The sequence below is a fragment of the Onychostoma macrolepis genome, chromosome 18, assembly GCF_012432095.1.
Source record: "Onychostoma macrolepis isolate SWU-2019 chromosome 18, ASM1243209v1, whole genome shotgun sequence".
Taxonomy (NCBI): domain Eukaryota; kingdom Metazoa; phylum Chordata; class Actinopteri; order Cypriniformes; family Cyprinidae; genus Onychostoma; species Onychostoma macrolepis.
This window is the reverse complement of record NC_081172.1, coordinates 7,355,081-7,373,850: the sequence shown is the minus strand read 5'-3', so window position 1 is coordinate 7,373,850 and position 18,770 is coordinate 7,355,081. Positions and strand designations below refer to the sequence as shown.

The 18,770-nt window shown below is 35.8% G+C and overlaps 1 protein-coding gene across 2 annotated transcripts in view; it reads left to right on the top strand.

Annotated features, from left to right (window-relative positions):
• LOC131524743 (uncharacterized) overlaps positions 1–16,268 on the top strand; it is a 33,421-nt gene extending 17,153 nt beyond the window's left edge. Inside the window, exons 2-3 of one of the 2 annotated variants that reach the window (XM_058752042.1) lie at positions 15,870–15,905; positions 15,969–16,268. In XM_058752042.1, the coding sequence (XP_058608025.1) occupies positions 15,870–15,905; positions 15,969–15,998 (66 nt within the window). In that variant the 3' untranslated portion in view covers positions 15,999–16,268. Of the gene's footprint in view, positions 1–15,869 lie in introns of both variants that reach the window. The other variant, XM_058752041.1, reaches the window with a different exon arrangement.
• The last annotated feature ends 2,502 nt before the right edge of the window (positions 16,269–18,770 follow it).

Sequence of the window (18,770 nt, the reverse complement as noted above, 5' to 3'; positions counted from 1 at the left end):
CCTGGGCTTCCATACCACCTCAGCAGTGCCACAAACTGATCACCTCCATGTCACGCCGAACTGAGGCAGTAATTAAAGCAAAAGGAGCCCCTACCAAGTATTGAGTACATATACAGTGAATGAACATACTTTCCAGAAGGCCAACAATTCACTAAAAATGTTTTTTAATTGGTCTTAAGAAGTATTCTAATTTGTTGAGATAGTGAATTGGTGGGTTTTTGTTAAATGTGAGCCAAAATCATCACAATTAAAAGAACCAAAGACTTAAACTACTTCAATCTGTGTGCACTGAATTTATTTAATACATGAGTTTCACAATTTGAGTTGAATTACTGAAATAAATTAACTTTTCCACGACATTCTAATTTATTGAGATGCACCTGTATATTTGGAAAATATTTACATGTATATATTTATATTAATATATTTTATATTATATATAAATATATTTCATATATAAACACGTTTTTCTTAAATATATACATGCATGTCTGTGTATTTATATATATATATATATATATATATACATAATAAATATACAAAGTACACACACATATATTATGTACACAAAAACTTTTATTTTGGATGCGATTAATCGCGATTAATCATTGCCCAGCACTAATATTAATATAATGTAAGTTTTATAATTACATGAACATTGACTGATTGTTGTTCTGTGCTTTCTGTCCTATAACAGTCCTGAGATCCTGGCCACCTGACTTCATAATTTCTGCTTGAAAACTCTCAATGTAAGCACATAAAGACCATTAGTGCTAGTATTCCCCCAATGAGGAATTCAGGTTGCTCTTTGTGTCACTTACCTAAACCACTATAATGGCTGGGTTGGTTAGCTTTCCAAGCAAATCATTGCCATATGACACAGTGGCCGTATCGTTGCAAGGTGGGTAGCTTTAGGTACAGGGTATAAAGTTTCATCGCTGTTATTGAGTATTCACCCGAAGGTTCACATGTGTGTCTGTTTAAACAATGACCCTGTCATCAAGGGCTGACCGATGCGTAACTCTCTCTGTTAGATTCTCTGGAAACAGCTTGATTTAGCATGATTTAAAATAATAATCCAGTGTACAGAAATCTCTCTCACAGTTAAAAGTGCTGTATGTCATTTTTGACTTTACTATAATACAAAGTATAGTATTATAAATGTGCATACATTTAAAAAATTAAAAAATTAAAAATATATGTATATGTATATATATACAGTATATATATATATATATATATATATATGTAAATATAAAAAACATTTGAAGATTTATGTTGCCGATGACCGTTGAAATGCATCATCACAGTCTTGTGAATAGGGTCCATATTTCAACACCCCTGGTTGCCAGTTGGCAGAAAACACAGCGCATTGCAGCCATGGAAGCCAGCAAACAAACCGAGTCAGAGATCGCTATAGGGTTGCAAAAAGGTGGAAAATTTTGGAAACATTCCAGAAATGTTAGAAAATTTCCAGGATTTTTTGGAATCTTCCGGGGATTTTTGGAAAGTTTTCATAAATATACCAGAAATGTTTCACCCCTTTGCAACCCTAGTGATTTCAGATTCTACCTGACTTAAAAAGCCTTGGCATCCATCTAAAAAGCTCTATGACCAGAATCATATTAAAACACTGATAAATAAATTCATCTACTTGAGAGACAAAAATTTTTTTTCTGATGTAAACTTCTTTCACAGTTCTTGGATGTTTTGGGGGGTTGCTAAGGTGTTTCTAAGTGGTTGCTAAGGCATTCTGGACTACTAATCTAATGTTCAAGCTGGTGGTTAGGTCTTTGTATTTTCTAGGATGTTGAGGATGGACCCTGGTGTTTTATTAGCCCAAGTTAAAAGAGCCCAACTTTGTTGGTTTTTCTGGGTGATTACAATAGTAATAGTGATGCTTGCCTTAACAAATAAATAAATAAATAAAACCTGTCTGAGTAATTGTACACTTTAAGAGGTTGGGAAATGTGCAGGGAGTCTCTGTTTAAGAATATGAGAAGGTGATTTTGAATAGCCACAGCTTTAGGCAGAAAAATAAAAGATAGACAAACTAAAGCGAGAGACAAATAGCCAAACAAGGAGAGGGGGAATAAAACTCTATTCTCTAGGTCTCTCTATGACTTTATGACTCTCTATGAGCAGATCCTAGTGTTTGCTGATTGCTTCCACATGCCGTTAAACACACGCAGACTGAAGCGATGGGGAGCAGACTTTCAATGTGTGCGTGTACATATGAATGTGCCTATTAAGAGAGGTCTCTGAGACTCTATTAATCTCACACTATGTCGCAGGCAGCTTGGACGTCTGGTGGCTTCATCTGTTTTGACCTACTGGGATGAAAGAATGAGCTTGCTTTATTTGGAGACTTGGATGAGAGAAATCTTTGCAGCTAAGGAATGTAGGACTTGTCTAAATGAATTAACCTGCCTTGGCACTATTTTGATTACGATCTTAAATTATGACTCATTGTTTCTGACATTGAGAAAATGAAGTGCATTGGTTTTGTTTTACAGTCAGCATCAGGTTGACAAAGGAAACTGAAATATTTCATAATTCAATATGACTATTCCCATTGGTTGCAGTTTAAAGTGCAAAGAATGGACTTGCATGGCTAGTATTGTAGCACTTTAGTGGGATAAAAGCAAATTATAGGAAGAAATTGATCTGTGAGTTCAAATCACACAATCATTTTCTTTCAGATGGAGTCAGACTGTGGACCTGGAATAAAAACAGGCAGCAATTCGTAAGCCAATACAGAGGTCAATTTTACATCATCATTATAACCCCGCTCCTCATTAATAACAATAGATCTTCCAGGCAGTGAAAGAATTCTTGAATAATGCTTGATGAATAGCTTTTTATGTAACTTCACTTTGCCTTTTATTCAAAGTCATTTTATTTAAATCAGAAACAAGAACAGAATGTTCTTTGCATTTAATCCATTTTACTGTTCATGCGGATCTGAAAGAGAATTATTAGCATATTTGAAAAATAGAATGTATTAGGCATTATGAAATTTAAATTACTTTTTTGAAATTGTGTTTTTTTTTTATCCATCTTTCTTTTTCAAGTATTCATTTATTGTGTAGCCAACTCATCAGTGAAACACACTGTACAAAAAGACAATATGCCAGTTTTGCTGATATGGAGAAAGCTAGTGTACTGTTTGAATAGATGGGATGTCATCAGACAGGAAACATTATTAGTGTCAGATTCACAATAGCACTGGAATTTAAAACAGTCTCTGTCACACCATTGGATCATCATCAGACAAAAGCATTTTAATTAGACAAACAGATTATGGGATTAATGATTATAATGTTCCCGAATCCTGAGTACATTTGAAGTGTTTCATTAGGGTTTTTTAGACTGATGATCTAAAAATTATGAAATATCTAAATTTTGAAGTCAAGTTTTTTTAATGGTATTGAAAGTAATCTTTCATGCTAACGAATGCTGCATTTATTTGATCAAAAATACAGTAAAATAGTAAAATTGTGAAATATTATTGCAATGTAAAATAGCTGTTTTCTAGTTTAATATTACATTAAAAATATAAATATTTTAAATTTTATATTATATTTAAGTTATTATGGCCTGGTTTCACAGACAGGGTTTAGATTCAGCCACGATTAGGCCATAGATTAGGACATTGTGCCTTTAATAAAAACAACAGACCTGACCTTTTTTAGGATCAGTTTATGCAAGTTTCTTAAAACAGCCCAGACTTGCATTTTAGTCCAGGACTAGGCTTAAGCCTTGTCTGTGAAACCGGAGGTATATTTTATATATTTAAAATACATGAATGAATGAATGAGGCATTTATATAGTGCTTTATTGTGTAATGCCGTACACCCAAAGCTCTTTACAATCATGTGGGGGGGTCTCTCCTCAACCACCACCAGTGTGCAGCATCCACCTGGATGATGCGATAGCAGCCACAGTACAACGGCACCAGTGCGCTCACCACACACCAGCTACAAGTGTAGAGGAGAGAGAGTCATAGAGCCAATCAAGTGGATGGGGATTACTAGGAGGCCAAACATGAAACCGCAAAAACATCTGACATCCAGTATATGCACATATGTTGCAAGTATATGGAGAATTAAAATGTGTGTTCACCAAAGAGTTCCTTTAATCCAGTAGGCCTATCTTTCAATTTTCAAAAAGCTAAGAAACATAACAGACTAGTTTGAACGTGTTTGAACCTTAGACATGAATCGACACTTCATTTGTAGTTTGTTTGAAGCTGGAGAGTAGTTGAGTACTCATAGATTTGAGGTGTTGAGGAGTCTGCCTTTTGTCCACTGCCAACAGGTCAGTCATTTAGTGAAAGATCTGCAACAACCTGATGAAATGTTAGAATTTGAGAATACTAAGTGGTTTGTGACTTATTCTGGTATAAAGTTACATGCACATGATCTGTGGAGCTCATTAGCAATGCTGTATGCTATACATGTATTGGAGAAACATTCCTGAAAAATTTCAATGAGAAAAACAACACTGTAACTAGTTAAGTGTTTTTCTTACAGAGGTCAGACCATAAGCCATGTGGACTGTGTTATGCATGAGATAGTCTCTCTGAACTTTGTTCCCAGGACCATCTCCTATATATAAGGAATTGCAGCGGATTTCTCTTGATTCATAGTGCAATTACATTTTTCATTCCCCATTCAGTGTGTTCCAGCTATCTCGTAAACCCTTTCTTTTCTAATGGATTGTATTTAGGAGGAATGACCGAATATGTGGTTAACATAATTTTGTATTTGTTGTCGGGCTCCATATGGACCAAAGAACTTTTATTCACTTCATATCAGCATTTCCAAAACTCATTTCATGTTGTGAATAGTTGGTTTGGTGGATGATGCTAATGGATTTTTTTTTTTTTTTTTAAATCCATCTAATTTATTTTGGGCACCGCAGCTTTCTTTTTCTCAAAAACAACCTCAAGTTTCTCATCAAAAAGATCACAATAACCAACACATAACAAGTAAATGAAACTAAATGAAAAACAACATATTGCTTTGTCCTTGTGACCTTTTTCTTTCTGTATCTCAGATGTTACTTCAGAAAACTCATTACATTGGTAACGAGAGACCAAATATCGTGTAGTGCTTCATTATGGAATTGGTACCTACAATAAGAAGTCTCCTGTCTCGCACCAGTCACTTCAAAGCTATGTCATTTTTTCAGTATTAAAATACTTTCTATTCCAGCTCAATATGCAGAGATGACTATGCAATTTGTATAATGTGAACAGGGTCATACATTTTGCATGTGTTAAAATATTTCTTCCACCAGTTCTCAAATCTCATTTGCAATTGCAAAAAGTACATTGCTTTGTGATCTGTGACAAGATGCAGAAGCCATTGGTTTTTGATGGCATTGACATAAAATCTCGCATAACGTGTCTAGAGGCTTGAGATTTTCATTTGTGCAAATGGGATTTGGATGCTACAGGAAAGGGGGGAAAATCAGCAAATAGCAACTTAAATATTGGTGCTTTTATCATTTTGGAGCTTGATAGCCCCTGGTTGCTTTTGTAGTGGGGACATTTTTCAAACATTTCAAGTAGTAAGTTTTGGATGGCATAAAGGTGAGTAAACAATGCCAAAATTTTTATTATCAGCTGACCCTTATACTACTCCTACAGCTCATAGTTTAGTTGAAAGTATAGCTTTACTTTTTGATTTTAACACTTATTTGAATCGTTTTCCATGAAGCACAGCCTGATCGCTGAGTTTCTAAATATTAAATTTTATGCATTTAATGTATTCTACACCTTACATACCATGGACATGCAAATTATATATTATTATAAATTATATTTTTCACTCCATTGGAGAACCGTGGCTCTTTCCATTAAGCGTAGGATGAAGTGAACCATTTGGCTGCTTGATGCTCATGGAGCTAAAAGTAGATTCGAGGCATCATGATCTAACAAAGCCATCTGTAACGACAAGGCACAGCACTCATATCTCAGAGCTGTCCTTTGGCTGTCTAGTACAGCTCATTGTTGTTTGTATATACGCTACTGTATGTTTACGGCCTGTGATTATCCAAGCACAGCTGCCAAGGTACACCAGTGATGTCCAGATGGCTCAGACTCAGATGTTCCCTGTCTTACTCGTGCAGACTGACTGTCATACGCCATGTGTGAAACTGAGGGGTTCTTTTTCTTTTTCTCAAGGGAAAGGGTGATATTTAGACAGTTTGAGTTTTATTTTCATGATTTTGTGATGATAATAGTGACATCGTATCTGAAACATAGTTTAGCAGGAGGATTTAATCTAGCAGTTGCCTGTTTATTTTCTCTCTATAGCCTATGTGTCAAAATAGCTTTGCAATAATATTTAACCCTTTTTATGCAGATACTGACGTCTGAAATCATGAATTCACAACATCTGAAGTCATGAACAAATGCAGTCTGTACCGTTGCTCGATAAAGTATGAGTTTCGGTTCAGTTAATTTCAAATAGCTGAAAAAATTTAATTTTCCGCCAAAACACTATTGTATTGTGTTTAATTAACTTAAACTGTTTAATTTTCCATTTTACTTAATTATCAATTGTTAAACTAACGTAAAGGGTTTAATTTCGCCATTCAAAAAAAAACCCCGGATATGATGATTTCGAACGCATTTGATGAAGACGGCGCGAAAGATGTGCATCATGGCGTCTAGAAGTACCAGTCAGGTAAGAAAATCTAAAGTTATGTGTGCTTGTGGAACAGATGATGGGAATTTTTAAATTCAGATGGTTTTCCGTCTTATTAATGATATATGAGCAGTTAAATAAAACCTCCCTGTGCTCTTTCTACCCTACTCAATTAGCTAAAGCATGGAAGCAAGTACAAATAATGCCACATTCGACTTCTGCATACATTTTAACATTTTATCTGCTATTCCTCTTTTGTAACAGCATACATTTGATCACTGTTTTCTTACTTCATCGCTGCCTAATGAAGGAATGTCACAACTTTACTGACAGAGAAAACAGTTTTGGCAAAAGTAAGTGAAGTGCTGTATCGCCTTTTCATCATTTATAAACCATTACCACCATTATAAAAAGAATGGTTTCCGCAGGTCCTTAATGTCTTATATTTAGTTGTATGATGTCAGTGACGTACTGGACAGTACTCTGAACTGTTCACATTATACATATGCTTCAGATATGTAATCACGTCCACCCTTTTGGAATGATAAACATTACACTATTCATTACTCTCACAAATAAATCATTGATTTGTTTTTGATCATTGAATTTGTCTTTGCTGTTAAACTGTATGGGTGTTCTTGTAACAAATTGCTCTTCATGTGTTTACAGATTTGTGCAGAATTTGAGACAGACAGAATTATGATAGGCCCATTAGTGTCAACAGTCTTTGCCAAAATGGATCCACACTGCAAAACTTATGAAGATGTTTGCAAATCGAAGAAGAGTCCTTGGACAAAGAATTAAACCTTCTTGGTGTCCACTACACAGGTAAGAACAACTACACTCAATAAAACCTTGTATTAAAAAATTATTTTCTCACCAGCCACTGAGTTTTAGGGTTATGATCATGGGTATTAACAAAAAAGACAGATATAATGAGATTAGGTTTATTAATACAATAAATACAAACTATGTGACAGATATTACAAATGCATTAACCTCCCAAAAACAATTTATTTTGAGGCAAGGCGAGCGTGTCCAGAAGTGTGTTCTTGCCTGGAACTTCTAGTAAGACTTTGTTTTTGTTTGAAAATTCCTAAAAACCTTGATTAGCTGATTCAGCTGTGTTTAAAGGGAGAATTCACCCAAAAATGAAAATTCTGTCATTAATTACTCACCCTCATGTCATTCCAAACCCGTAAGACCTTCGTTCATCTTTGGAACACACATTAAGATATTTTTGATGAAATCCGAGAGCTTTCTGACCCTCTATAGAGAGCAACGCAACTACCACATTCAAGGCCCAGAAACGTAGTAAGGACATCAATTAAATACTCCATGTGACATCAGTGGTTCAACCGTAATTTTTACGAAGCTACGAAGCACTTTTGTGTGCAAAGAAAATAAAAATATTTGGGGGTCAGGCTAGTAAAGTGACACAGAGTAGTTACACGCAGACGTCAGCAGAATCACATGCATACGTTGTTTACATGCAGAGGTACTCTCGATAATGGCGGAAGACATGATTTGGAGAAGAATTGTTGCATAAAGTCATTATTTTTCATTCTTTGCACACAAAAAAGTATTCGTGCAGCTTTGTAAAATTATGGTTGAACCACTGATGCAACATGGACTGTTTTACTGATGTCCTTACAACGTTTCTGGGTGTGGGAACATTTCAGTTGTGTTACTGTCTATGCAGGGTTAGAGAGCTCTCAGATTTCATCAAAAAATATTTTAATTTGTGTTCCAAAGGTCTTGTGGGTTTGGAACAACTTGAGGGTGAGTAATTAATGACAGAAGTTTCATTTTTGGGTGAACTCTCCCTTTAATTGGTAATATTGCTGAACTCTGCAGGACAGTGGCTTTCTGTGCTGATCTGGCCCAGTACTGTTATAGTTTCATTTTCCACTGAAATGTATGTTAGAATTACATCTTGACTGCTTGTCTGTATTTCCTGTAAGGAAATGATCAGACAGAATAAAAATTGATGAATGACTGACTTTCTAAAAATGTTTTAATGCGGAATTTTTAGAAAAAATGTAAAGGCTAAATCTCATAAATTTTGTTGTTGTTTGCATCTTTAGACTAATGACATTGAAGTACCAGATTGAAGACCCTAGCAGTCTTATTATGAAGTATATGGTGAGTAGTGTATTTAAAAAAAAAAATTTCAACGATGATAAATGCTATGGTAAAGTTAATACACAAGAATTTGAGTATTTATACTTTTAAATATCCTCTCTAGGATACAGATGTTGCCAGAACTCAGGAGGTGATCCAGAAGACACATGGGAATCTGATATGTCATAAGATTTGAAGGTGCAGACACTGAAGACAGCCCAGCAGATGTTGGAGGGTTGGAAGATAAAGTTCTTCAGGACCCTAGCAGTATACCCCATGCAAAACCATGTTTCTGGGACTGATATATGGACTGAACTTGAGCATCCCTCCTGACCTCAGGTACACATTTGGAGTACTGCAGAAGTTATTTCTGGAGCTAGTTCCTGTAATAAGGTTTGATTGGTTACCTTTAAATGCCAATTAGAAAATGACAGTAGTTTGATATTTCTGCTATTTTGTGTAATTGTGTAATGTGGTTTCAACTGTATTTAACTGTATGTAACTGTATGTTTTGCTCTTGTTTAACAAATACACTTGATCATTTGTGACGCATCTTGTCTTTTATGACTCATTACAAGACAATCACACACACAAATGCTTTGTTGAAGGGAGTAACTTTAAATAGAAATTATTTAGAGTAACTAGAACTAATTGGATGGAACCACTGTCCATAATTCAAATGAGTTGTTTGAAAAAATGTCCTTATGTTGATGAAGTGAAACACATTTGGCCAGTTTTTAATAAACCAAAACATGTTCACTAAACTTAACTGGTTTAAGTTACAGGGAAGTGAATAAATTGAGTTGGTTGGACATTACTATTTTCACATTCTTCCTCATTCAATTGTGTTCACACAACACAGAGTTTGCATAGGTTTAAAAAATTCCATTCATGTTAATAAAAAACAATTTGGTTGTGTGGAACCACTGTCCATAATTTAATTAAGTTAGTTTAAAGAATCATTTTTTTGAGTGTTGTTCGCGAATCGAAGATCACGACTCACGATGTGTTCATTGTTTTCGTGCAGAAAACGCTGTCGCTCAATTTTAATGAGGCAAAACCTGACTAAACTGTTCTCCAGACTGCTGTCTACAGTGACTGTATTTTACGTTATTGTCAAAAAAATCTTTATTTTTATCATATTTGCCACCATTTTGGACAGTCTGGAGAACTTGGTGTTCTTCAATAGCTCCTTTCACACAGTAATACCAGTAAATTCCTGTAAAATTACCGGAATGACTTTACCAGTGTTCTGTCGATTTGTGCTACCCTGTCAGATTTTGCTACCTCCCATTAAAACAGTAGGTAGTACAGTTCGACAATGGAAAATGCTACCTGTCAAATTATGGTTTATGCTCCCAACCTGTCCTCCAACCAATACGCCCGTATAGGTCGTTTGTCCAAATCCCTGAAATACGACCCATCAGAGTATATACTACAATTGTGCCCCTATCGGCAACAGGTCATTTTCATATTAATGTTTTGTACTCTTTTATCTGCCTTATAGTTTCGTGTTGCTCGGTTGGTAGAGCATTGCATTATACAACGATATGTAATTACGCGATCATGGGTTTGATCCCAGAGAACGCATGGGCTCATAAAATGTGCACTAAAAATCATGACTTTACATGATTTCTGTAAGGTGTAGGTTTAGGGGTGGGGTTGGGTGTGGTCATTTGTACGAATTAGCCACCTAGTAAAATATGTACGAATCACTGTGAGATCGGTGTAAAAAGTCCACACATTGCATTTAAATAAACAGGCATTTTGATTGGTAATGACAGTCATACGTCATTTCATGACGACAGACGCAACACGACTGTCACTATTTTTACGCGCGCTAGAGGGCGCTTAACTTTAAAACATAAATATAGGTCGTAATAAGGCGCTTGCACAAATGACCTATAGGGTCGTTTTTTTGTTGGAGGACAGGCTCTTATTAACGTCTACACCTATCCCAACCCTAAACCTACCCTTATAGTAATGCAAATACGGTAATTATGTGTTGTTCCGGGTTGTGACTAGAAAGGATACAGCTACGGCTGGAAACCATGTTTTAAAACTGTGTTTTAATAACGTCTACACCTACCCCTTACAGTAATGCAAATACAGTAATTGTTGTTCAGCATGAGAAAAATTATACCATGTATAATAATCATTGTATATTGATGTGCGCATGCGCAGTAAACCCTGGTAGGAAAATCTGATGGGTAGGATAAAATGTCAGGACACCGGTAAATACAAAAATGTGCTGTTCACACAGGCAATGACGTTTGGTCTTTTTACCAGTAAAACACCATTCACACATCGGTTTCAAATTACTGGTAAATTCTGTGACATCATTAACCAGAAATTACTTCTAAGCGGCTGCGCCTCCCAGTGTTGTGTTTGTAAACATGGATGGGCATGCGCAATCAGTGTTTTTGTTGATGTCTTAATTTTTGTGTCAAACGTTCACATTCATGCAGCGCTTTTGGTCCAGAGGCATCACATTACACGACTTGAAATCGAACTACACAGCACAGAGTAAATGCATCATCTGCCTCAGAATGATATGATTGGCCCAGAGCGGTTGAATTTTGTATTTCAATGGCTCTGGATTGGCCCAGAGTAGACGTCTTACGTGAACTCATACGTGCTCGTACCGCTAATCTTCACTTTCATGATCACTTTCACAGAGTAATACCAGTAAATTGTTGTAAAATTACCGTAACAACTTTACTGGTAAATACAAAAATGTGCTGTTCACACGGGCAACAACGTTCCGTCTTTTTACCGGTAAAACACCATTTACACATCCATTTCAAAATACCAGTAAATTCTTGTGACATTATGTGACATCCCTGCTGGTAGATGCTGTAAGTGCACTATATTAAATCCCATTTGTTTCTAAACTTTTATTTTTAAGAAATTAATGCGATTAGTTGGGTTTTTTTTCTAATTGGCCAAGCCAACAGCCTCTCAAATTTAAATAATACAGGTCAGAATTATGAATGGACATATCTGCTCTCTCAGCAAAACTTAAAAACAGTGACATACAGCACAAATCCTTAAATTCCTATAAGGAGTCAGTTTACCTCTCTTTTCCGTTTACACTTCATTTCTTGCTTTATTAAACTCACGCACAACGTTTCCTTCCCCAAACTTACCAAATTACTGCACCAGCACAGGAATAGCTCAGTCCCTGTTCCCATGGTAGCCATAACATGCAAGCTTGCAGGTTGTTAACAGCCATTTTAGTGACCAACCCACCTCGTTTTACGGGGTCTCAGATTTTTCACAGCTCTGTGGTGCAGATTATGTTCAACACTACACTGCTCATGCGTGCCTGCAGATATGGGACTCACTTTTACTGGGCATTAGATTTCTTGTCTGGAACTACAAATTTCTGTTCTCTAAAGACAAAACACAATGATTTCAACAATGTCATAGTGACATTGTAACAACAATGATTTCTCCAGATCCATGGACTTCCATGAACTCTTAAATCATATGTTTTTAAACTAATTTTCAGATTGTTAATTAGTGTATATATTTATTTTTTGATAAATCCCTTCTGGCCATAGGTTCAACTTCTCAGTCATATTCAAACACACACTGTTTAACATTAAAAACCACTTCTAAACTCAGCAGACCTTTGACATTTCAGTTACTTGACAAAATGATGGAGAAGAGGCAAAGTTTGTTTATGTGTACGACCGGTCGTAGCAAGACCATCAAATGTGTTTATTTGTTTTTAATCACCATATGTGTTTACAGTGCCTTTGTGCTGTACTCAGAGTGTAATTGATAAAATGTGTACTTATGCCCTGTTCATTATGATTTGTCTTTGATAGTATGGCAATGTGTCCCCACCAGCTTTTCGTTTGTGTTATGTTTCTTTTTTATAAATGATATAAAACTTCAAAAGGAAACCTTGAGTGGATTTAATCTGTGTAATAAAGTTTTTATTTTTTTTATTTTCACCATTAACATAGGGGGTATAAACACAAGGGTGGAATTAATTAGCGACTGTGAAGGCAGAGAAACTATAACCCCAGTAAACCATGAGCTGCACAAGGGCTGAGTCGTTTAAGCTTCATGTGCAGTCGTATTGCTGTTGCTCTCAAGCTATTTGTTGTGGAAAAAATGCACTTTAAACCTATGGTTGTATACTTGATATCTAAAAGTGTATTTTTAACAAGTTTAAATAGATAATACAGTTTTAATCAGTTGAAATGATGTTGTGTAACTTGTAATGGATACTCATTTTCAAAAGTATTGAGATATAATACATTTTGGAATGTTATTCTGTATTCAGGATATTATTTAAAAACATTTAAAAACAAAAAATGTAAAACGTTTAGTGAACATGATGTTATTGTAACACAGTTCGTAGATACGGGAAGAAGGAGGCGGGAACCGGCGAACATTCAACCAAGTTTTAATAAAATAACCAAACATAAAAGTAAAGCAGCAGCCCCTCATGGATGACTGCCCCACTCGTTACAGTTATATATAAATTTTTTAATTACATAAAAATTATATTTCTTTTAAAATTTTATATATAATTATATACAATTACACACACACACATACAGTATATAGTGCAGATGACTGGTTTCTTTTAGCATCAGCAGCGAATGAGCTTGCAGCTCAACATTCAAATATTTGTTTAGTGCTTGCAGTAGTTGTTGCAGCACGTTGTAGTTGTCAGAAACCCTTCATCTTCCCTAGCTCCACCTGTATCTGCTATGGGGTGATTTCATGTATGTTATATATGGGGGTTATTTCAAATATGTTATGTGCAGCAGAAGTATTTCCTACATGATCACAGCAGTGTATCTGTGTATATATATATATATATGTGTGTGTGTGTGTGTGTAACTTCCATCTTGCACTTTGAAATCTTTCATTTTTTTCGTTTTCAGTTTTTCATGTACTCGTTGTACATTGGGCCATTTAAAGATTTTTGGAATGAGCTCATAAATTCTAACTATCTGAATACCAGCCATTTAAGTCTGAAGTAAAAACAGTGATATTTTATTACCTTAGAGAAAATGCATTGGCATCTTATGAGGGCATTTGTCATGCTAATGTTCTTCCAGCTCAAGCTCTCACAGGCTGTGCTTATACTGCCAATAAAGTCAGCTTTGCTGTGAGATAAGCTTAAAATGAGACTATTTTCACACTCCAGGGTCTGTGAAACTCCAGTGTGTGCCCACCTAAAGCAGGTGTGAGTGTGACCTCCAGATCATTCCCCCTCCAGAATGGCCATTGCTCGATCTCACCTCAGAACCCTGTCACCTCATTCAGCCTTAAACCTTCTGCATGTTGAGCAGTAATGATCCCCACTGGGGCCCAGTCTCAATACAGATAGGTTTGTAGGCTGAGGTCAAAAGTGATATAATACAAACTTTGATTAAGGGCATCATGTCTGATTATATATCATGGACTGTAATGACTGATTTGTGCATTTATGCCCTGCTATGCTTTCTTTTGTATCTCATTCTCGTTTTCTTTCGGCACACATATTGTCATGCGCAATATCAGCAACAGCACCACAAAAACCATTCAATCGAATGTTAATGTGTGACTTGAGTATTAGCCTAATGCTTTTAACAGCAGTGTAACAGCACAAGCGTCAACCGAACAGGCAGCCGTTGTTCACAAACAGCTCAATGTTAAAACCAGGGAAATTGAGCAATCTAACCATGTAATTTAATATGACCAAACTGATTTAAGGAGCCGTTTGACCAGCCTGAAATGAATCCCTGCGGGCGTTTGAACGGCTGTGAAATCAACAGTTGCTGCTGCAGATTTTAGCACGTCTTAAGCAGGGAGTAAAACCAAGGCCTGGTGTGGAACCACAAGATTACTCCAGCCCAAACACAGGGCCGATGTGCGGTCAGAGGATTAGGTAAATGCTCACCAATACTGCTGTAGGAGACACTGAGGGCTTTGACAGAGGTTATAGATGTGATCCATGTAAATGACAAGTTATGCTGTCCAAATGGTAAATGACAAGTTATGTTTTAATATCAAGGATTTGACTGTTTGTAGAGCAACTAAACACACTTACAGTGTTTGGATATGATAACAGATAATATAATGCTTACCATAATGTTTTCCAAATGTCATTTTACGACTTTTTAAGGTCGTACTTCCTCACAAAATAAAAAAAAAAAGAAAATGAAATAAAAGTTTTTATTCGATTCTAAGACCTTAAACCAAATTTCCTTAATTTTATTACCGTAATGCACAAAATCTTGTTAATGTAATCCAAAAAAAAGTATATTATTTTGTATAATATTTTGCAGTTCTAAGAAAAAAATCAGAATTGCGACATACAAACTCAGAATGTAGATTTTTTAGTTAAAAACTCGCAGTTGTGAGAAAAAAAAAAACAGAATTGTGAGATTAAAACTCTAAGATAAATTCTAGATTAATAAGAAAAGTAAGAATTCTGAGATATAAGCTCGCAAATTAGCAGATGCGAGGAAAAGTCAGAATTGTGAGATAAAAAGTCAAAATTACCTTGTTTATTTTTTATTTCATGGCAGAAACACATTTTGGAGATTTGGAGTTCAGAGAAAAACGTCAGAATTGTGAGATAAAAATGAGACTCAAGCATGTTTTTTTTGCCATTCCTTTATTTGTAGTAAGTATACCTGCAAGAATCTAACAATATATCAACTTTTAAAAAGTTAATTTAAAGGGCATCTGATGATGGATGAAGTATTACTTAAATCACTTCATGAAATTGCCTCCATTCACCAGCTCTGTCGCAAGCAAAATAACACGTGGGTTGCCATGTTGTGGTAACGGTTTTACAGTAGCCAACTGTTTTTCACATTGAACACAGAAAGCACAACATGTCACATGGTATAACGATCAGATCAATCACATATCGTGCACCCATAGTAATAAAATACAATATGCATTACATTGCATTAAATTGCCCTTGCACACCGACACAATGTTTTAATAGAATGAGATTTAATAAAAGCTGAAAATCTATGGCGCCACTGGTAAATACCAGTTGGCTCAATATCACAAAAAGTGCATTAACTAACCATTATGTTTTTCATGTCTCTCAATCCATAGGTTGCTTTTAAGGCCTCGTGCATTTTCTTGAGTTGGGTGAGTAATGGGATGCTAAGTGAATGGAGTTTATATAAGGTCTCCAGTTCTATCTGTTGGCAGACACAAAGACAGAAGACACCTTCCACCTGAGTCGCACCATCTGAAATGGAGGCCCAGCTTCTACAACAACAAACATACCACAACTGGATAGCGATGGGATTCGGATTGATGTGATTTGCCTGATTGTTACTGATTAAACCAATAGCACCCCATCTGATTTTAATGTGCACAGAGACACTGTGATATAGGTGGAGACATGCTTTCGATTCTCATATAAGTAGAGAGGGAGTGTAGATGTCATGGATGCCCTAAGTGTGACACTCTGCTTTGGTGATGAATCCATATACCTGAGGAGACTGAATGCACCATAAAACACATTTATTTATTGCCCATGATCTTAGACCCAAGAACTACAATTGATCTTGTAACTAATTCTTCATTGGGCAGCTGTGAAAAATCAAATGAATGAGAAATTCAAATCCATTGAGCATTTGAAATGATTTTGATGTATTATGAAAACATTTTGTAATTTTCGGAACTCAGAAAGTTCAAAAACACGGTTTATTGCAAAAATTAAAATGTAAAAAATGACTTCTGCAACTTTCTGACAGCGAGCAGGTGCATGTCTGTGCATATTTACATGTGAACGATGCCTGTTTGGTGTTAAGAAACTTGGTCAGCTCAATCATGGAAAGGTAATGAGAAAATATGTGCTATTTTTCCTAAACACCAGGATACGATAAGAGAAAAATGTGGGAAAGTTCGCTAAACCTTTGGTGTTCCTGGATGTTTACGTGTGTTAAACACCTGCTGCTCTACATGTTCTCCTAAAGTTTTCCAACAGTTTTTTTTTTTTTTTGAAAGATTTTAGTAGTTTTATTAAGCTAGGATGCATTAAATTCTTCAAAAGTGGCATTTATATTGTTAAAGGGGTCATCGGATGCAAAATTCACTTCACAAGTTGTTTGAACATAAATGTGTGTTGGAAGTGTGTGTACACATCCACCCTATAATGATAAAAATCCACCCAGTGATTTTTTAAAAATCCCTATTTTAAAATCCTCTTTCTCAAATCAGGCTGTTCTGAGACTCCTGCCAGAATTACATAGTTATGCACAGGCCCCTCCCACGATAGTTGATTGACAAGGCCGTTTTACCTTAGACCCGCCCTGAGCACTCATCAGTCCACCATTGTGTCGACTCCGGTGCAGAGGAAGACAAGAATGTCTCAGATTAAGCGATTGAAGTGTTTAGTTGTTGGATGTAATAATGAATATAGCAGTCGTCATTTACTCCCGACATCTGAGCCGCTGAAGACGCAGAGGATTAACGTTACTTTCATTTTAAAGGGAATGCGCCGATTACGATCTACATAAATGCTGCTATGTTCGCCTGAATCATTCGTGATCCAGCTTCATCTACAGAAGAAGTGAGTTTAAGGGGTTTTATGAATCTTTGCAAATTGCCTTTCCTGTTAGTTAGCCAGTTTAGCGGCTGAAGTTTACAGTCTGCTCGTCACCTCACAGAAGAGAGGGGCGTGGTCAGCAGAGCTCATTAGCATTTAAAGCAACATGGACTAAAGAACAGCTAGCTGAAAACAGAGCTGATTTTAACAGGGTAAAAAAGGTGTTTTTTACACTACCATTGAGACATTTTAACCAAAGTATGTTATAGACTTTTCATTAAGACCCTAAAGAATCATATCAACTTGTGGAAAATGGGCATCCGATGACCCCTTTAAAAAATGTTTCAAATAAATGTTATTCTTTTTTCTCATCAGAAAATCATGAAAAAATATATATCACAGTTAACACAAAAATTATTAAGCAGCACAACTGTTTTCAATATTGATACTAAGAAATGTTTCTTGATCACCAAATCAGTGCATATTAGAATGATTTCTGACAGACCATGTGACACTGAAGACTGGAGTAATGGCTGCTCAAAATTCAGCTTTGCATTACAGAAATAAATTATATTTTAAAAATTATTCAAATAGAAAACAGTTATTTTAAATTCTAAAAATATTTCAGCTTATACTGAATTTTTGATCAATAAAAATTCAGCCTTGGTGTAAGAAAATGTTTAAATAATGTGTGATATGACCCCTATAAGGGCAATAATGAACTTTAAAGTGTTAAGAATATTACTGATATTAATCTAAGTTTAACCTCCTTCAGTTTCCTTATAAAAGCTCCTTATAAAAGTCTACTTGAGCTAGCAGCAAGCAAAGTGTACACATACTCATATAGTGTGCAAGGTCCCATAACAGCTTAGCTCAATTAGCTTGCTCTTGACTAATCTAATGATTACGCTTATCATTAACAGGCCTGTCCAGTCTCAATTCTCACAGGTGCAATAGGTCAAGAGGAAAACACTGGCTTTAAATTCACAGGGGTGGTATGTGGACATTATAAATGCAGTGAGTTTCTTTTCGAGGGCAGCACAAGTGTGTTTACAATAATGGCTCTGAAATGAGGCAAGTAATTGAGCTCTGTTTCCAGCCTCTCTTCCAGGTGTGAACCCTCTGTGGAAGACAATTAAATCATTAGTTCAATGTACCTGAACAGAGACCCACCACACGGTAACTGATTACACCTTCCAGCAGGTCTGTACTCTGCTGCAGAAGAACACAGCGCTAGCGACGCCAAGGTCATGGGTTTGAATCTCAGGAAAGGCACGTTCTTGAATACACAGTATGTTACTTTGAATAAAAGTGTAAAATTTTTTTTTCTTGTGTTCCCAAATGTAAAGTAAAATAATGAAAATATTAAGTGTGTTACTTGCTTTTTCTTTGTAATTATTTGTGAAAACTGTTTCTGCACCATTTTTAGAGTATATTTGATGTTTATACTGTATATG